This window comes from Pinus tabuliformis, chromosome 8, assembly GCF_031772625.1.
Source record: "Pinus tabuliformis cultivar Carrire ecotype Pingquan chromosome 8, CPIR1, whole genome shotgun sequence".
Taxonomy (NCBI): domain Eukaryota; kingdom Viridiplantae; phylum Streptophyta; class Pinopsida; order Pinales; family Pinaceae; genus Pinus; species Pinus tabuliformis.
The window spans coordinates 1393693212-1393711992 of record NC_142294.1 but is presented as its reverse complement, the minus strand read 5'-3'; the positions used below and the strand labels follow the sequence as shown (position 1 = coordinate 1393711992).

General features: G+C 40.5%; 1 protein-coding gene across 7 annotated transcripts in view; it reads left to right on the top strand.

Moving 5' to 3' along the window:
- Positions 1-18781, top strand: part of LOC149240761 (uncharacterized) — a 399764-nt gene that overhangs the window by 34730 nt on the left and 346253 nt on the right. For all 7 annotated transcript variants that reach the window (XR_016246545.1, XR_016246543.1, XR_016246544.1 and 4 more), the window contains one exon: positions 14363-14494. Coding sequence is in view for 3 of the 7 variants with exons in the window: in XM_089373808.1 (XP_089229934.1) it covers positions 14363-14494 (132 nt within the window). In the remaining 4 variants the exon portion in view is untranslated. The remainder of the gene's footprint in view (positions 1-14362; positions 14495-18781) is intronic.

Sequence of the window (18781 nt, the reverse complement as noted above, 5' to 3'; positions counted from 1 at the left end):
GTAAGTTTGATAATTTTCTAGGGAAATTTAAAATGCCCTAGTTAGGGCCCTATGTTATTAAGGAGATTACTGACGGTGGTGTGGTCCAGTTGGTTAAGTTGAATGGAGATCCCTTGTTAGGAAAGGTGAATGGCAGTCGATTGAAGCCATACACAGGTGGCTCGACCATCTGACTATGCGATAAAAGCACAGTCTTAGCGCTCCAGGCAGCTGAAAGGAGGCGCGGGACTATAAACTACACTGCCCGGGTTGGGGAGCTACGCGATTTCAGGACTGCGCGAAGCAGGGAAGTGTCACAGGGTCCGTGACAACGCGAAGGTAGCTGCACTACTCGTGGAAATAATGCGCAGGTCCACCAGAAAGTGACCGTTAAAGTCATTGTTCACAATTTGATGGTCGAATTGTGGCCAAATGGAGCGGCTGACCGACATTTAAGGCGAAATTTATGGGCTAGATTATTGAAAATCTGCCGCTAATCTAGCATAAATGGGCCGAATGTGGGGGGAACGGTCAGATTTGAATTCAAAAGGCCCTATAAATTACAGGTGGCTGTCCAGTGAAAAACACTTGGCATTTTGAAAATTCAGTTGTTGTGCTATCAGGTGTGTATGGACCGTGCGAACTTTGAGGCTTTGAGAGCAAGTTCGGCATTTGAGAAATTGCCAAAAGAGACGCAGGACCTCCTAGATAGAATGATGTCGACATCCGCAGAAGCCGCGCAGGAAATTGAGGTAGTAGAAGCTGCCCCAGAGAGTGCCAAAGTGGTAGTCAAAGTCCCTAAATCACCTAGGACACCGAGACCAAATAAGGATAAGCAGACTATGCTACTGGTGTGCATCGCACCAAGAAAACCACATTGGACCAAGCTCACTTTGCAGGAAAAGGGGGAGGCCTTTAATCTGGAGGTAGACGAGGAAGAATTTGAAGAAATCCTGGTGGATGAGGAGGATTTGGAAATGGAAGTTGAAACCCAGGGTGCGGACCCTATTACCAGGTTCCCAGAATATGTTCCTCCGCATAAAGGCAAAGCTAAAGTGCCAAAGGACATAGACAAGAGCAAGAGCTCCCTGGAAACTCCGTTGCTCTCGGATGACATTGTTTTTGAGGGGTCCCGCTTAAGGCGGGTTCCAATACTAAAATTCGAAGATTGGGACCTCGCACATCGCGAGAAATTCCCGCATTTAGCGACTGAGCAGTTAATGCGCCGACGGATTGATATGACTGCTGGAATGATCAAATTAGAGCTGCGGAGATGGCTCAAGGGTGTAGAGAAAGCTGGGCTGCTCAACCTTCTCTGGGTACCGCATTACCACCACGCCCTAGTGACCATCTTTGTCATCAAGCAACTGTTCTGCTTGGTGCATGATGGGTGTTTGTGGCTGGAGGAGCCCATTCCCATCACAGACCACTTGATTCATCGGATCACACGGCTGCCTTACTCAGGGGAGAATCTAGCCAATATATCAGAAGGAAAAGGTGGTGAGTTGGCCCTCGCGAAAGTTATGAAGAAGAAATTCAAGTTGGAGAAGAAGTAGGGATATACCATCTCCAACATTAACAACCCTGCAGTCAAGGTAGCAACACAAATATTAGCAGGGAAGGTGATGCGGAAGTGCCGTGCAGATGAGGTGCCCGCGCCTGTGATTGCACTAGCAGCCCAATGCGCTGAAGGAGTCTAGTTCAATTGGGCGAATTATCTATGCGACGAGTTCCTTGCGAATTGTCGCGAGGCACAGGAGCAAGGCAAGACGTTCCACTATGCGTGGCTCTTGCTATCGATTGTATTGGTGGCATGGGAGCTGCTAGAAGACAACGAATTCCCTTTGGTTGCGCCGAACCTTCCAGAGGTAGCCAACTACGCTTCGTTGTGGGCGACCAAGGACGCACAACGCGTAAAAGAAAGCAAGATCTTTTGGATCTTGATGGAGATGAGTATCTGGATGGGGATCAATCACAAGCCGCGGTTGTCGCCCATAGTATACGCTAGTTTGCAGAGCTTTGTAGAGTTCAAAGTGGATTTCCACCATGTCTTTATCAGGGTGCGAAAGGACCCTACGAAGACATGGCATAACTTACCATATCTAGCAACTGATGATGTTATCTTTGCAATCCTCGAGTCTTGGTCGTCGGAGTGGCGCGCTGCAACAGGCTCCATGGTGGAAACAGACAAGTCCGTCGTGCAGCGTAAGAAGGAAGAAACAAAGCTCAAAATGGCGCAGCTGGCTGAGAAGCGCAAAAAAGAGGAAGCGAAGGCTAAGACCCAGGCAGCGCGCAACGCCGCGAAATTGGCAGAACAACAGAAGACAGGAGGAGAAGAGCACGAAGGACAGAAGTCACCTTCGCCTGGCGCTGAGGCAGAAACAGAGGAGCCAGCAGAACAAGGTGGGCTTTTCAGAAAACACGAATCAGGAGTTGGCTGGTCCAACTGAAAACTTCCCCAAACGCTCGATGATCTTAAAATCAAGACTTTTCTGCAAAACTCAGTCCAACCATCAAAATAGAGCGAGAAAATGATTATAAAATTAAGATAAATAGAGATGCCTGCTATTACATTCTAAATTTAAATTATCACTTAAACCCTATCGACTGAGCAAGATACCTGTACTCAAATCACTCTTCAAAAGCTATCATCAATGGCTAAAAAAAATTTACGCATGAAAAATGACACATCTTATGGTATTTCCATGAAGAGTAAAACCGACGAAAATTAACCCCAAAGTCTTTTTTTATTATCCGAAAAAATATACAAGAGCTTTTCGCTTAGCACACGACTAGGTCGGATTAATGGACTGACAAATGACTTCCTATTTAAAGATAAATCCTCCAACAGCTAGTTCGAGTGATCCTCGTCAAAGCAATCTCGATTGTTGGTGAGGATTAAATTTTTTTTTAATCTCATCTGTCGAAACACTAAATTCTTTAGGAAATTCGAATTTTTCAATTAAATGCATTTTAATTAACTCAATTTTTTTTTTGAGTTAATTTCCTCAAAAATTTGACTTTGACTTAACCCCTAGTGACCAAAGGCTTAAAATTTAGCAAAATAATTAATTTACCTTAGTCCCGAGACCTTTTAAATTTTGATTTTTAAGGACCGACGAATTTTGCCTTTGGAGAATTTAAATTTACCTAGGACCTAGAATTAATTAAATTTCTGGCTTAGGATTTTAATTAATTTTTGGTTAGAAAATTTAATTAATTAACCTATGAGGGGATAAATTATTTTTCCAACCCTCAAGACACTTTACATCATGATTTTCATATTTTTTACATCTCAAGGGGGAAAACCCATTTGTAAAAGACCCTCACAGACTACCCATTTTTGTGACACAAATATAATCCAACAGATCAAGTAATTTGTAATAAAATAACCTAACCAAATAGTTAGGATTATTCCCAAATCACTTTTACATAGACTCGCCTAAGATCCCAGTGACAAAATCCATTCCGGATTTGGAGCAAGACTGAAGGAAAACTCTGTCGATCATTCGTGAATGGATCAGTGAGACAAAAAACCTCCCGAAATGTAGATCGTCACCAGAAAGTAGGTTTACTAGGCAATTACATACACGACATAGATCTGCTGAGATTATTTACATCATATATATGCAGAATGGGTTTACATTATAACATCTTGGTCAAGCTGATGATGATGGCTGGTCGGCACAGACACATCGATCAAGCGCTATTCCTTTTGCAAAAAAATAGGGTGTATTGTTATGGGTCGTTGACACGTAGTGGTCAACAAAATCCATGAAGAGTCCCAACTTCAATATCATCCCAATGTGTTGATTTTGTGACCAAGATTGATTTTGCTAAAGGGAAGGAGTTCGTGGTTAATGTCAAGTTTCCCATCTAGTGGGAGGAGTTTTCTCTTAGCAGAAGTGTGCTTATTGTTGGTTGTGGGTTATCTATTCAGTTGGATGAATTTTGGGCACAAGAATAGTGTCTCTCCTAGCTAAGCTGAGCCCCTAAGATATACACAAAGGTGACTTTGTTTATCAGTTTGAGGTCAGCATATGTAGAGGGTCGTTCCAGGCTTGAGGAAGACTGAGTTTATAGTACGTTGGCTTGTTGAATACCATCCTTTCTCTTTGTCTGTGTTGTATTCATTTCCCTAGACGAGATTGTAGTGGATGGAGGTTGAAATCCCTTGGAGTTGAGCAAAGCAAGAGCTGAGTTTAATGGTCCGTAGTTGCTGTGTGTATATGCTGACAAACACTGATTTATGAGAGTTGGAGCACGCTGAAAACATGATTATTATACTTGCTGGGTGCACATTGGAGATGGGAACAAATTTATACCTGTAGATGAGTGAGAGCTTTGAGTCTACATTGTTGGATATAACTGATAAGAACTGATAAATATAGCTGTTTTCTCCTGGAAGAATATTGATATTCAAAGGGTTGCTTTGCGGAAGAAAATATACCAAGTTCCCCTTTTCCTCTTACTCTTTGTATGTATTCTTATTAAGTGATTTATAAAGCTGTCTGTTTTGAGATTTATGGTCCCTAATACATTTATTTCAAATTTTCCTAAGTCGCTTCTACACTAGTCAAGAGTTCTTTGAGACTTTCTTACGGCATGCAACAGTTACTATATACGTGTTTGAATTAAATTGTTAAGAAATTTACACCTACGGTAGCACGTATTCAAACTGTTTGACGAAAGACTCCACTGGAAGTTTGTACGCATTTTGAAAAATACAATTGTCACTTTGGGAGAATTTCTAAGTGGGAATTTTACAGTGGTATCAGAGTATGTTCTTGGACAATTGTGAGGTCTAAGGGCAGTTTGTTAGTGATGTCATGACAGAGGAAAGTCCTTTTAGAGGGATAACTTACAGGAGGAAATACTCACATAGAGAACCCACTCCTATTAGAGAAGAAGATATTCTAGATAGTGAGAGTGAAGAAACACCAGAGAAAGGGAAAGGGGTAGAAGAAACACCTGAGATAGAAGAGCCAAACATGGGTGACAAGGAGGAACAAGCCTTTAACAATTTGCTCAGGGCAATAAATGATTTGGCTAAAGGCCAAAAGGAGATGGTAGACCTGATGAAAGGGATGACAAACAAAGGAACTTCCACCAAAAAGGAACCAATGAATGGAGAAGGGTCTAATAGTGTAGAGGGCAGTCAGGCCCATACTACTACACAGAGCCATTCATGCTCATTTAGCAAAACACCTAGACCAAACATGCCCCAATTCTTATATGAGACAATTGGGGACCAAACATAGCAGTCTAGTCACGGAATTCGTTATGCAAATTATATGGAGGAATATAGAGCATTGGGACAGGAGTTCCAAGTTGCCATGAGTTTCATTGATTTCTGCCACTTTTAGTTTAAGAGCAGACCCAAACCATTCCAGAAAGCTGTGAGGCAGAACAATGAACTGAAAAAGATATTGGGGAAGGTGACCATCTCTTGCTTTGACGGGTCATCCAAATGCTTAGCGCGATCATGGGTACATAAATTGGATACATATTTCCAGTTGCATCAGATGACAGAGGAGGAGGCTATTAAGCTAGCCACATTACACTTGGATGGCGAGGCCCATGAGTGGTGGTACCATGGGTTGGTGACTATGGGTCACAACAACATCACCTCATATACTGAGTTCACTCAGAGACTCATTGAGCGGTTTGGGAAGAAGGATCCAACGCTTCATTTTAGAGAGTTGGCAGAACTCAAGTAGATAGATCGTGTAAAGGCTTACATTTTAGAATTTCAGAGACAAGCAGTTATGGTCATAGATATCTCAAAGATGCTATTTGTAGAGGGGTTCGCAAAACCTCTACGTGGATGGGTCAAAGGATTTGAACCCACCACTCTTTGTGCAACAATTAACAAGACCAAGGACATGTAGGATGCCACTTCTAAAAACAAATTCACTCCTAAACCCTCTTTCCCTGAGAAGAATAAAGATGTCAAACCCTTTTAGGAGTGGACCGGGAAACCAAAGATGGATGAGGAGATATGGAAGGAGTTAAGAAAGAAGAAGCTCTGTTTCAGCTATTAAGAGCCGTGGGCACTGGGGCACAAGTGTGCAGGTAAGGACAAGGCAGGCAAGGCCCACTATATTGAAGCGTACTTTAAGAGTGATAGTGATGGTGGAGATGAGGAACCGGTGCAGGGATAGGCCCAAGGACATATACATCAGACAATTAGTGGTGAGAATTCACATGCAAAGGTAAAGCCCCTATCATTGCATCCATGTCAAGATTCCCCAGGTATCATACCTTCAAAGTCAGAGGGGTTCTAGCAAGACATAAGGTGATGGTATTGATCGATAGTGGAGCTTCCCACAATTTCATAGATGCGGCCATGGTAGAACGAAGAGGGATTCCTACTGAGGAGTTTGATGGTTTTACGGTCGTCATACCTGGTAACCATCAGATGGACTGCAATAGATACATCCACAAACTGCAACTAACTATGGGGAACTACACAGTGACTGAGGACTTCTTCATGGTGGATGTGCCAGACACTAATGTGGTGTTAGGTTGTCAGTGGCTCTACTACATTGGGAAGTATACTACGGATCAACGAAACATGGAGATGGAATTCAAAGATCCAGTAGATGGCAAAAGGGTAGTTTTGAGGGCCATGCATCAATACCCACCGAGACTAGTATCATCCAACAACATGGAAGTAGTATTTGGGCGGGGCGATTTTGAGTGCCATTTTACAGATAGCAGACAACCAGACCAACCACAACAACATCCTGACTACATATAGGTATTGCTTCGTAAACACCATTATTTATTTATTTTTTTGTTTTGACATTCCTCTAGGTAGACCACCAGATAGGGGTTTAGAGCATATTATAGAATTAGAGGAGGGTGTGCAAGCGGTTATTACCAACCCCTACAGACATCCCAAGGTTTACAAAAACGAAATTGTGAAGGCCATCAAGGAGTTGTTGATGTTGGGTCACATTCGACCTAGCCCCAGTCCTTTCACTTCTTTAGTAGTCATGGCTATGAAGGATGGTACCTTGCGGATGTGTATTGGCTACTAGGCTCTTAACAAGAGGACGATTAACCAAGATAAATGAATTGATGGATGAGCTGAGGGGAGCCAAATACTTTTCAAAGATTGATCTTCATTCAGGCTACCACCAGATTTGAGTTTGGGAGTAGGACATCTCGAAAACAACTTTCAGGTGCCATTATGGGCACTATGAGTTCCTGGTCATGCCATTTGGGTTGACCAACGCCCCCACAACTTTTCAGTCATGCATGAACCATGTGTTCAATAAATAGCTGTGTAAATACTTGTTGGTCTTCTTTGATGATATATTGGTCTACAACAAGACTTGGGAGGACCATTTGATGCACTTGGACAAGGTTTTGGGGATTTTGGAGGAACAAGAGCTTTATGCAAAGGAGTCCAAGTGTGAGTTTGGTATGACAAAGATGCTCTACTTAGGGCATGTGATTGGGCATAATGGGGTTCAGGTCCACCAAGAGAAAATCCAGGCAATCATTGAGTGGCCCACCCTAAAGAACGTAACAAAACTGAAGAGCTTCCTTGGCCTCTACACCTATTATAGGAAGTTTGTTAAGGGGTTCTCACAGTTAACAACACCTCTAACATACCTCACCAAGAAGGGAGCCTTCAGCTGGTCAGAGAAAGCACAAGAAACATTTGAGAAGATGGAAGTAATGAGTACGTGCCCTGTGCTTGCGCTACTGGACTTTACCCAACCATCTATGTTGGAATGCGATGCTTTGGGGACAAGAATAGGAGCAGTTCTTTTGCATAATCATCACCCCATAATGTTCAAAAGTCGCAAACTCAAAGATTATGGGCGACACTATTTGATCTACGACAAAGAGATGTTGGCCATCATGCATGCATTGGCCAAATTCAGGCAATATCTGGTGGGGAACAGGTTCAAAGTAAAGACAGATCATAACAACCTGAGGTTCCTCATGGAACAAAAGGAGCTGAGTGAGAGGCAACAAAAATGGATCAGTAAATTGCAGGCCTATGACTTTGAGATAGAGTACGTCAAAGGCAAAAACAATATAGTGGCTGATGCTCTTTCGAGGATGCCACCCACTCTCTCACTCATACAGGTGGTAGATGATTGGAAGTTGCTGCTGCGTTACCACTCAAACTAGCAGGGGACCCAAAGGGGATCCCTAAAGGGCAAATGCAAGGCCAAGGGAAACAATGGAGACTTAGCCCACTATCACCTCGGCTAAGGCTCCCTTCTATTTATGGACTTTCACTGATGGGAGGAGACCTGGTATATTATGGAGTCATCGATGAAGAATAAGTCAGTGAAATGATGTGGAGTGATCCCTATAATTCCTTTCCTGGAAGAGTTAGAAAGATAAGGCTTGCTTGCTTTCTAAGCAAGGTACAATGTCTTCTAGGGAAAGGAAAGGAGGATTTAAGGGTTAGGTTTATGGGATGTGAATTATGAAGGAAATTCCCAATCCCGAAAATCCTTATTGTAATTGGTATCCCGTATGGTCCTTGAAGAATTGTCTTTAAGAAGAACGAGACCACACAGGACCAAGTGGACCCGGTCTAGGATAGGAGGAATGAGTATGGCAACCAATGATGCTCTTACCCTAAACAGGGTGGGGAAAGGATGAAAGAAAGAATTTTCACTTGAAGGTGTTGATTTGATCGTATGACGCACTAGCCTTGGGGATGCTAAGGCAAAGTTTGATCCCGGAGCTAGGGCTTGGCTTTTCTCCCAACTCCACTATCGGAATGGCTTCAAAATTGTAGGAGACCTTGAGGAAACACCAACGCAGGAGACCCTAAGAGATCAAACTTTTTGGAGGGCTAGCTTGTTGGGAAGTTGATGCCCTAGGTGCCCCAACTTGGCTAGACCTGAAAGAAGGTGAAAGGATGTGATTTTTTGGTGACCACCTCTTGGTAGATCAGTGCCTTAGTCTTGGGGGAATGGAGTCTATGATGAAATATGAGTAGAATTCTTGATTCTTAGTCAAGGAGGCCTCAAGACCACTTCGCTAGCCTTGTAGGTCAAGGAGAAGCAATCTTGCAGTTTTTATACTTCGATGTGCAAATGAGATGGCCTATCAAGGTCAAATTCTTTGATAGAGTTACCCCTAGGAGATTTCGTTCACATTACATGGCCCATACATTGAGAGATGCTATAATAGAGACAAAATTCCACAATTTCAAGCAGTAAATGCATGCAACAATTAGCCCTAGAAATAGCGAAAATCCAGTCCAATGTATATGACAAAGTAAAACAAGAATAACATTAAAAGCGTGTACTTACATGTAACAAAGTATATCCAACCATTTACAGTTGACAAAAGAGAAGCTCCAAGATAAGATAGACCAATATCCACACATCAAAATTCATCCATAAAGCTCCAATTCACCCTCTAGAAACAGTGTGAAATTCTCAAGAGAGAGGAGATCCAATCCAAAGTGATGATGAGCAAATGAGCTCATTTCACTTGTATTTATACACAAATGAGGAGTTCGAATTAGCCTCCTTGGCCTACATAAGCCCCAAAAATAAAATAATGTTCTAATAATTCAACTTTTGGTGACAAGCCCACCAAACTAGCTCATAAATGAAAGAATCAACCTTTCAAGAGGTCAAATAATAATCTATGCATGTTGTAGGGCCCTTTAAGAGGCCTAATGAGGTCCATGGGTGCCATAATGAAGAGTAGGACCCTCAAAAGTAGTGGACAAGGGGTTGGCTCCTTGTAATAACCTGTGGTGCTCCAAATGAAATGTGGGGGCGCACAAGTGTTCTCATGGGTCTCCAAACAAATCGAAGATGCCTGTAGATTTCCTGTAAGGGCTAGGATGATGGTGTAGGTGGTGCCACATCATCGTGCAAGTCTTGGATCATCTGCCAAGTGTATGGTGCAAATCTGGGCATGATGGATCGCGTGCATCTTCTTCGTCCAATAAGTGAACCACGAGCAATCTCTGAATCGCTGTAGGGATCCATGGAGTGCAATCTGCTACTGTGGAGGCCCATAGCTCTCAACGCATACCTTACATGTGCCAATGTAGCCCTATGGAGGATTAGGACCCAGTATAGGGAGACCAAACCCAGGATGGAAACCATCTGCAATCCTGCATAAGATTCAATACGTGCCCTATCCCCTTCTAGTACAACAAGTCATTAGAGAAATCGAGTAAATAAGCTTACCAGTCATGGACCATAGGTGGGGACTTCATAATGGCTCGCCCTTCCATAATGGGCTTTGGGATGTGCCAATGTCTCCTAAACTCCAAATTGGTTTAACCAATAATCCTATTAGGTGGTTTTTACTTTTAAAGGGGATGATATAGTCAAGGTACATCATTCAAAAGGTGGTGGCATATGACAGATAGGTGAATGAAGTAGGGGATGAGAGGGGCAGCCTTGGGTCACAAGCTGGGGTCCAAGAGTAGCTAATAAGAGGGAAGCCCACACTTGGATTTATAATGTATAGGAGGGAGCAATCGTGGTACATGAGGTGCCTCGACCTTGATTTTTCCACCCTTATTTATATGCCTTTTGCCGCCTTATGATTTTCTTTGATTAATTGCTTGGGGCTCAAGGGGTAAGAGCAATGTTGCACGAAGCGGGGATGAAACGAGGATGTTTTTTGGAAGCGGGGACACGGAAGCGGGGATGAAACGGGGATGTTTTTTGGAAGCGGGGACACAGAAACATCATTTTCCAAAAATCTAGGAAGCGAAGCGTTTGCTATATATATATATATATTTTGCATTTATATTCAAAACAAACATCCCAAATACCAAATTAGTCGTAGAAGACATGAAAACATGCATATTTTTGCATAAATCAAGATAGATATGGCATCCATGATTCCCTTGTAGTTACTAGTATGTCGTATGTACATCAATGATTAATTATTCGAGCATCAACCATTTATATTCTAGCAATTACAAACATACATCAAATTTTTAAGCATATTATAAAACATAAAACATGTAAGCATATTATAAAACATAAAACATAGAGCATATTATGATTTATCTAGCAAGTGAGCAACTGTCAACATTTGTCATGTCCAAAATTCAAATAATAATGTTTACAAAATAGGTCACTTGGTCACCGCCAAGCCAAAAAGGTTCAAATTCACAAGCCTACAAGTCTAATGATTAATCTATGACAAAAGTAGTAAATTGTGAATATATCTACTAATCTCTCCTCCTTCCACCACGAAGAGAACGTGGCAACGGGTCTCCACGTGGTGGCAATGAAGAAGATGGTGCCTGTGGAAGTTGTGGCAGTGAAACTGATGAAGACGAACCCCTTGTTGTTGGTGTTGAACCATGGAACCTAGGAACCAAGGGACCAGATGGGGGTGGCATCTCAACACGATCATCATCATCCTGGAATCGCTCAAAAAATTCATACAAATTTTTTTTTGAGGAAGCTCGCGATCCGTACGCTTCGTACTTCGAAGCTTGACGTTTCGTACGGCCGAAGCGCCATCCGAAACGTGTTTTAGGAAAACTGAAATGCGTTTCGGGCACATGCTTCTAGAAATTTCTAGGAAGCGTGTTTATTAGCCCGAAACGCGTTTCAGTTTTTCCGAAACGTGTTTTGATGGCGCTTCCCCCACACATCCGTACGGATCACGGATCGGGGTTTTGATCTGGGGGGACGTTTCCTACAACACTGGGTAAGAGCATGATGCATGAGATATAACAGTGAATACCCCCTTTTAAGGTGGGGCAGTTCATTACCTACCAACGGTTGGGACAATCATGGGTTCATAAAACCTGTAGGAACCAAGGTGATGGCCATGATGATGGGGTAGAGCTCACGTATTCGCTTTTGCCTATGTGCTAAATGTGTTTGTCTCGACCATCTTTTGCATTTTATGGTACATTTCCCTGTTGATTGTGTGGCCATATATGCTTTTATCTTTCTTTTTAGCTGCATCAACCTCCGGGCTTAATTCCAGGCCATGACCCAAGGTGTGGGCAACGGGAAGGGGCATGCTAACCCTATGTGGACCCAGTGGTAGAATGTGGACCCAGGTGGGAGAAATGATGAATGGAAAGAGAGTAATATAAGCAGATAAGGGAGCGGGACCACGCAACTGAAATCGAGGTTTCCCATGAAATACCATTCCTAGAGCCAAATGGCCAATAAAAGAGATCTCACAGGACTAGAATCCAAGGTTAATACCTAAAAAGGGTGTAGGGGACAAGAGCACAGACCAAGCCCATTCTTTCGCGAAATCCTCTCATTAATCCATGCCCAGAAGTGTCCATGATAAGCAAACTACAATCCTCAATTTCCAAATGACAAGGCATACATTTAGGTTCAGGAGGCCCACCTTCAAACATATGATCATGGCAGATGGGTGAGGGACCACATGGCTAGTTCAGGTGGCGGAGAAATGGCACAATGAGTTAGCTGGTGGCTGCAAGGGGCTGCTGGCTGCTCACTGAGGACCATCTTGGAGAAAAAAATTCTCCTAGGGATATTACTCACAAAATGGTGGGTAACATGCTGCTTGTGGAATATTCGATGAATAAATTTGTCTGTGAGATTATGGAGGGGTTGAATAATGATGACAGGTACCGGGTTGTGGATGATATCATTTACTACAAAAACTGGATCTATTTGGTGCTAGAATCATAGCTCAAGGAGAAAATTATGTAGGCAGCTCACAACTCACCCTTAGTAGGGCACCCAAGGTACGTAAAGACCTACAAGAAAATTAGGGAGAGGTTCACTTGGAAGGGCCTCAAGATGGATGTGTTGAGGTTCGTGAAGGAATGCAACACTTTCCAGTAGAACAAAGCAGAACACACTCATGCATGGTACAATTGCTATAAAAAGTACATGCATGCATAAGTTACTACCTCTGAGATGCCCTGGGACGAAATCCCTTGCTTTAGCTTACGCTTCAAAAGGTAAATCAATAGGAATTGAGCAGAAAATTATTTGAAATCGGCAGCATCAAAATGTACTAAAGAAAGAGGCTGGGTTAACAATTCATTGAGAAGAAATAATGAAATAGCACTGCTTAAATATAAATATGGATCAGAATATGTTTAGAAATCATGGTTTCAAGTTGCTTCATTCTTTTAGCACAAGTTTTTAATGGTGATATTGGAATGTTGAACCTTAGTTTTGCCATCGTAGCACCTTTCTGTGACAATGCCTTTGCTTGGTTCTTTTTGAACAGTTTGTGAAAAATACCAGTGTTACCAAAATCCTGATAAAATCCCCAAATCATAAGTTTTTCAACCAGATGATTTTTTCAACCAGCCTTTTTTTAATTTTGCTGAGTTTTTCGATTTTCTCCCAAATTTCATGACTTTTTCAAATTTTCGGACCCTTGCTGATTTATTCCCAAGTCTGACTTTTGCAACATTGAAAAATACTTGAAGAGAATGCTTGTGGTACAATACTGGACTTATGTATGCTTTGGGTTGAACAGAGTGCTAAGTGATACAATAAATCATGGCACTTTCAAATGGTTGGATGTGACACCTTCCATATCAATTATTTAGTGAAACTTCTAGGAGTTTTCATTGCAAAGAGTGTAAAAAGGTGCCATGCACACAATTTTAGCTACTTGCTGTTAATGCTGACTAACAGGCTTTTATAATTCAAGGATTTGAATCATCACTTGTTTCAAAACCCCAAGGTTTTTCTAGGAAAGAAGGAAACTTAAGTGGGATATATAGTTAGATTAAACTATTTGGGGGTCATGGATTGCTTGCATACACAATCAGTGTTTAAACTTCACAGCATATATAGTACTAATTAATAAATTAAATACCAGGATTGGTCCATATTGAATACTTAGCTCTCAAACTGAAGGATTACTGATCAATTAAAGGCTTTGTGACTGAAGTTTGAACTATGTTTCTATACCAGAACATATCAGTAGTGGTCCACACTTGGAACTTATAACTTGAAAGAAGGAATAATGATCAACTAAATGCTTTATATTGAACTATACCTCTCTAACATAAGAAACCAAGGTAGTATTTGAATAGCGATTATTATTTATAAGGATATGTGCCTTCTTAAGATTGGGAGACTTTAGGTTTCTCAATATCTTTGTAATCACATATTGAACACAAGAGAAGTTTCATGGATACTTTTATACTCAGCTTTTCTGCCTTTCTGGTCCACAAAGCTTGCTAAAGATGGTGCATAGATGACTGGAATTGATTTTTTATCTTATTTGATTTCAATTATATGTTAACATAAATTTCAAATTTGTTAGAACTTAGAAGTGTATTAAACTGTGTTTAGTTTCTGAGAATGATTCAATTGTTTCATCTCTAGAGTAACAGCCAAAAACCATAACCTTGATTCAAAGAACGTTTTAATTTTTTTGGTTTGTTTATCAGACACTACAGAGGGACCTAAATTGTTTGGTTGATCCTGACCGAAGCACAAGGAGAAGAGCTCTGGAGAGGCTGCAAAAGCAATTGCTTCAGGGTGAAGCAAACAATTCCCCAGCTTATTTGGCAGACCTTCAGGTCAATTTCATCATTCTTTTTGCAGCTTTATCTAAATTGTGTTGAATCTTATTTTGTAAAGTTATATTTTTTGTCTGTGGAAATTAGTGCTGCTATCTGTGCTATCTGGTGGGTTATGCTCCAGATTTTGTTTAGCTTCGCATAGGTTGTTATTTTCAAAGTGTTATTTGGAGCCAGTATGGTCTGTCTTGTTTCTATTATTGCGATTCATAGATTTGCTTTCTGCAGCTCTGATAAGTGTACAAATGGAACAAAGATGGAAAAGACTCAAAAAACATCCACAATGAAAATTAGGATAGAAATTTGCTTAATAATATACAGGAATGCATTACACAAATTCTAAATCAGTTAACAACAATGCAAGGTGGCCTTACATAAATGCATTTTAGAAGCTTTCACTATCTATGTAATGCCATGTATGAATGGTTAGGGCTTCTAGGATGAATTCCTTGAGCATGATATTGACTCTCTCGCACCTTACATTCTTCACCATGTTCAATGTTCATTACAGTGAATTTCAAATTTGGTAATACCATGAGGCATAAATGTTCGGGCTCTAAATGGCCTCTAGTGTCCAAATATCGTCATAATATAATCAAATCACTCGTGTTTGCATATCTATGTGGATCATAGGATCTATGATGGTCTACCAGGTTTTGTTTGCATAATCTTGAATTGTGAAATTCTGAAAAAAGTGTTTTTTAAGTATTCTGAAAGCTGAAAAACACCCCAAATACTGTTTTCGGTGTGAGGGTTAGCGGGGTGCTGAATACATCACCAAACACCCTGAAAGGAAAGTCCCACTTTGACGTTTAATATTAAAATGTGTTAATGTTGACTGGTTTTTTTTCCAAGGACAAAAGATTGTAATATTAGATCTCTACTGCAGAAAATGATGTAACATTCAGAATCTTGATTACATAAAGCACCAGAAAGGAACCAGAGAGGCTCATGTAACTGATAATACCTTCCCCATATCTCTTCTTTAATAACATTCCCATTTATCCATCTGTTACACACTTTACAAAATACGTCTTCAAAACAGAAAAAACCAGTTGGTTATCAGCCATCTTCATTATCTTCATTACTTGTAAAAACAAGTTGAATTATTTGATCAAAGAACTATCATGGTATATTAAAACTCAGCGAAACAGTGGTTCTTCAGAATTACTCATCAATTTCAGAAACCAGTTAATGGCTTCCTTCATCATGCAGGGTCATGACTCATAAGAAGAAACAAAGAGGATATTCAGTCAGAACACCCCATATTCCATGAGTTTTAACATTCCAAGGTGCATTTACTCTCCATCCTTTGACTGTTTATCTGCCACCATATTATGCTCACAATAAACATGCTTGTAAGAGACAAATGCCAGTCGATCTCTCCAAAGTGAACCTGATCAATCAGAGATTAAACGCTCATGTTATGAAATGGCACAGAACCATTCTTCCATTCAATAATGAGCTTTGAATCTCCCATCACCTGGAATCTTTTTAAGCCTTTTTCCACAGCTTTCCTAGGAAAAGTTAGAAGGGTATAGCCAAATTATTTGTGCCAGGTCCTGAGCTAAGGCAGATAAGAGGTAATAAGAGTAGGACATATACATAGCTTCTCCAGCTCCACAGGGACCTGGGTTCTCCTATGAGGCACCATCAAGGATACTCAATGCTGTCAATTCATCCACTTCCAGTGATCCGATCTGTCTTGTAGTCTACTAGGCTGAATCTTTTCGATCTCCCTTATACTCTCACAGGCATACCTAATTGTAAAGAAAACCTGCATAGGGGATATGGAAGCATCTGGAATTCTGGGCTTAACATATTGTCCAACAAACAAGAATAAGGAGACTGATAAGGAGACAGTCGAGCTCCTCTATAGTGGCATACTCCAGTCAAACTTTGAAAATCTGTTCCATGGTCTTTCCTCCTAGTAAAGTTTTTATTGCATCCCAAACATCTTTTAGAAAATGACAGTTTGCACTCTAAAAGAGGTTTGCACATCAAGGGATTTTATCCCTCTTGGCTTGAGAGATATGGGGTTAAGATGGATCTTACGCCGGTGATAGCAATAACTGTGTTTCACAACAATAAGACTTTAATTCTCTACATCAATAAAATGATACACAAAATAAATTTTAATGTATTGCCAAAGTAAGATAAAAGTTGATTTGGTGAATATTGTTCGAGTTGTCTTTAGTGAGACTTTTTGGAAGCTTTTCCGGTCTAATTTCTCTAAAATCTGGCAGGAATTTATTGAAATCACAAGCTTGATGGTAGCCCCTGCACACTCGAAGTGCCCTAGGGGTTTTTCAAGGTGCTCAATCCATATATACAGTGAAAAAACGAGTTTAAATAACACAAATCAAGATTTCACCTCAAAATTTTCCACTGGATGCCGGCACCAGAAAGTCCAAAAAGTCACACTAAAGACAAATAGTTATATAGTTTTTTGTTTTGAATCTAGAGGAATTGGAAACTGGGCTTGTTTCATACTCCTGTGACATTGGGTCGATTCCAACAGCTACCACTGTAACCTCTAGGTGCTTACGTATGCCCTTTCCACCTACACGCATTAATTGGATGGATTTGAACCTCAGATCTCATGGTTTACATAATACTTCATAACACAGAGAGCTGATTCCCAGGGTCTAGTTAAATACTTAATTTCAATTTTATTGCTTTTTAATTTTTAATTTTTGCATTTTTTTTACATTTTATTTTTAACTAAACTCTCATGGTTTAGCCATCTTTCTCTTTTTAAAAGAGAGATATAAACTACCATACAATATTTATTTTATAAAAAATAATTTTTAATTTTAATTTTATATTTATTTGAATAAATTATTTTTAAAATAAAATTATTATTAATTTGAATTTATAACTATAAAAAATAAAGTGAAAAATAACACTTTAAATAAATTATAACCTCCTTCAAATTTGATCCGAGTCTGCATACTACCTCTTACACAATATAGTCATCAATGATAATATTTGTTTTAAAACCCAAAAGCAATTTCATTAAAGTTTCATGCAAGCAATTTCATCAAAGTTTCATGCAAGTTTTATTTCTGGAAGATATTCCAAATAAACTTCGACTTTACATGTCATTCTCCACCCAACTGATATGGTCATCGCTAACGCCTTTAAACATTGTTGTTGTAAACTAAACATTATAATCGTAAAAATTACTTTTCCAAACTAGATTTTTCTATTGGGTGGATGCCTGAGGCCAGCTAACTGTTTGATTTGACTGATTACCAGTTCAGATTGGCCAGTTCGACTGGTTACCGGTTCAGACTGGCTGGTTTGTAAAACTATGCTTGTGACAATGTTCATACAGGGGGAGTGGACCCAAAGGAGAACATGGGTTAGGAGTGTTGGAATTTGTGTGCGATTGTGATGGAGGGGTTTGGACACACTTTGTGTAGTTACGTCTTCTTGGAGCCCTTATTGTGTATGGCATCATCTTGGAGCATGACACGTGTACAATTGGAGTGGAGCACTTCTTGTGTAGGCATACATGGATTTATTGGGAGGTTCCTTTGAAGGGTCTGGGCCCACATTGTATTGTAGGCATTCCTTACCTCCCATATATATAAAGGAAAGAGACAGGCCTTCTCATTTTCATCATTATCACACTCTTTTCTTTGTACTTAGCTTCGAGGAGGAAGTCTCTAGGGTCTATGAGGAAACTCTAGGAGTTCTGAAGTCTAGAGAGGATGTCTTGGCTTGGAGTTAGGTCTTTGTGATATACTAGGGTTTACTTATTTGAAGAAGATGGTGGTGATGATCTTTCTCTCTCTCATCTCTTCATTTGTACTGTCTCTCTTCCTCTTGGACTCGCTAGGGTTTCATGTTATTCTCAGAGTATCTTGAAATCTAGGGCTGGGGTTTCACCCTTTTGAGGTTTCAGATTAGGGTATTGTTATGAAACCCTAGGGTGTATTTGGGGAGAAAGAAGAGAAGAGGACATCTGGCCTTGGAGGACTTGTCTGAATGATTCATGCATGTTGGAGCTCCTTGGTTGAGCTAGGGTTTTCCATTTTTTTTCCTTGGGTAGCATTTCAGAAAGCTAGTGGCTCGTTCTAGCCATGTGATAAGGCTATGGTATGTACAACAACTTCATCGTGTATGTTAATGAAGTTTTCAGCTGTCTATAAATTGTGTAAATTGCAGATTTTAATTTCAGCCATGTATGTTCTTCATAAATTGTTATTTGCATGTATATATTTCTTGTTGATTTGGCATAAGTAAAGGGTAATTTGTTAAAAGTGATTTAACATCATA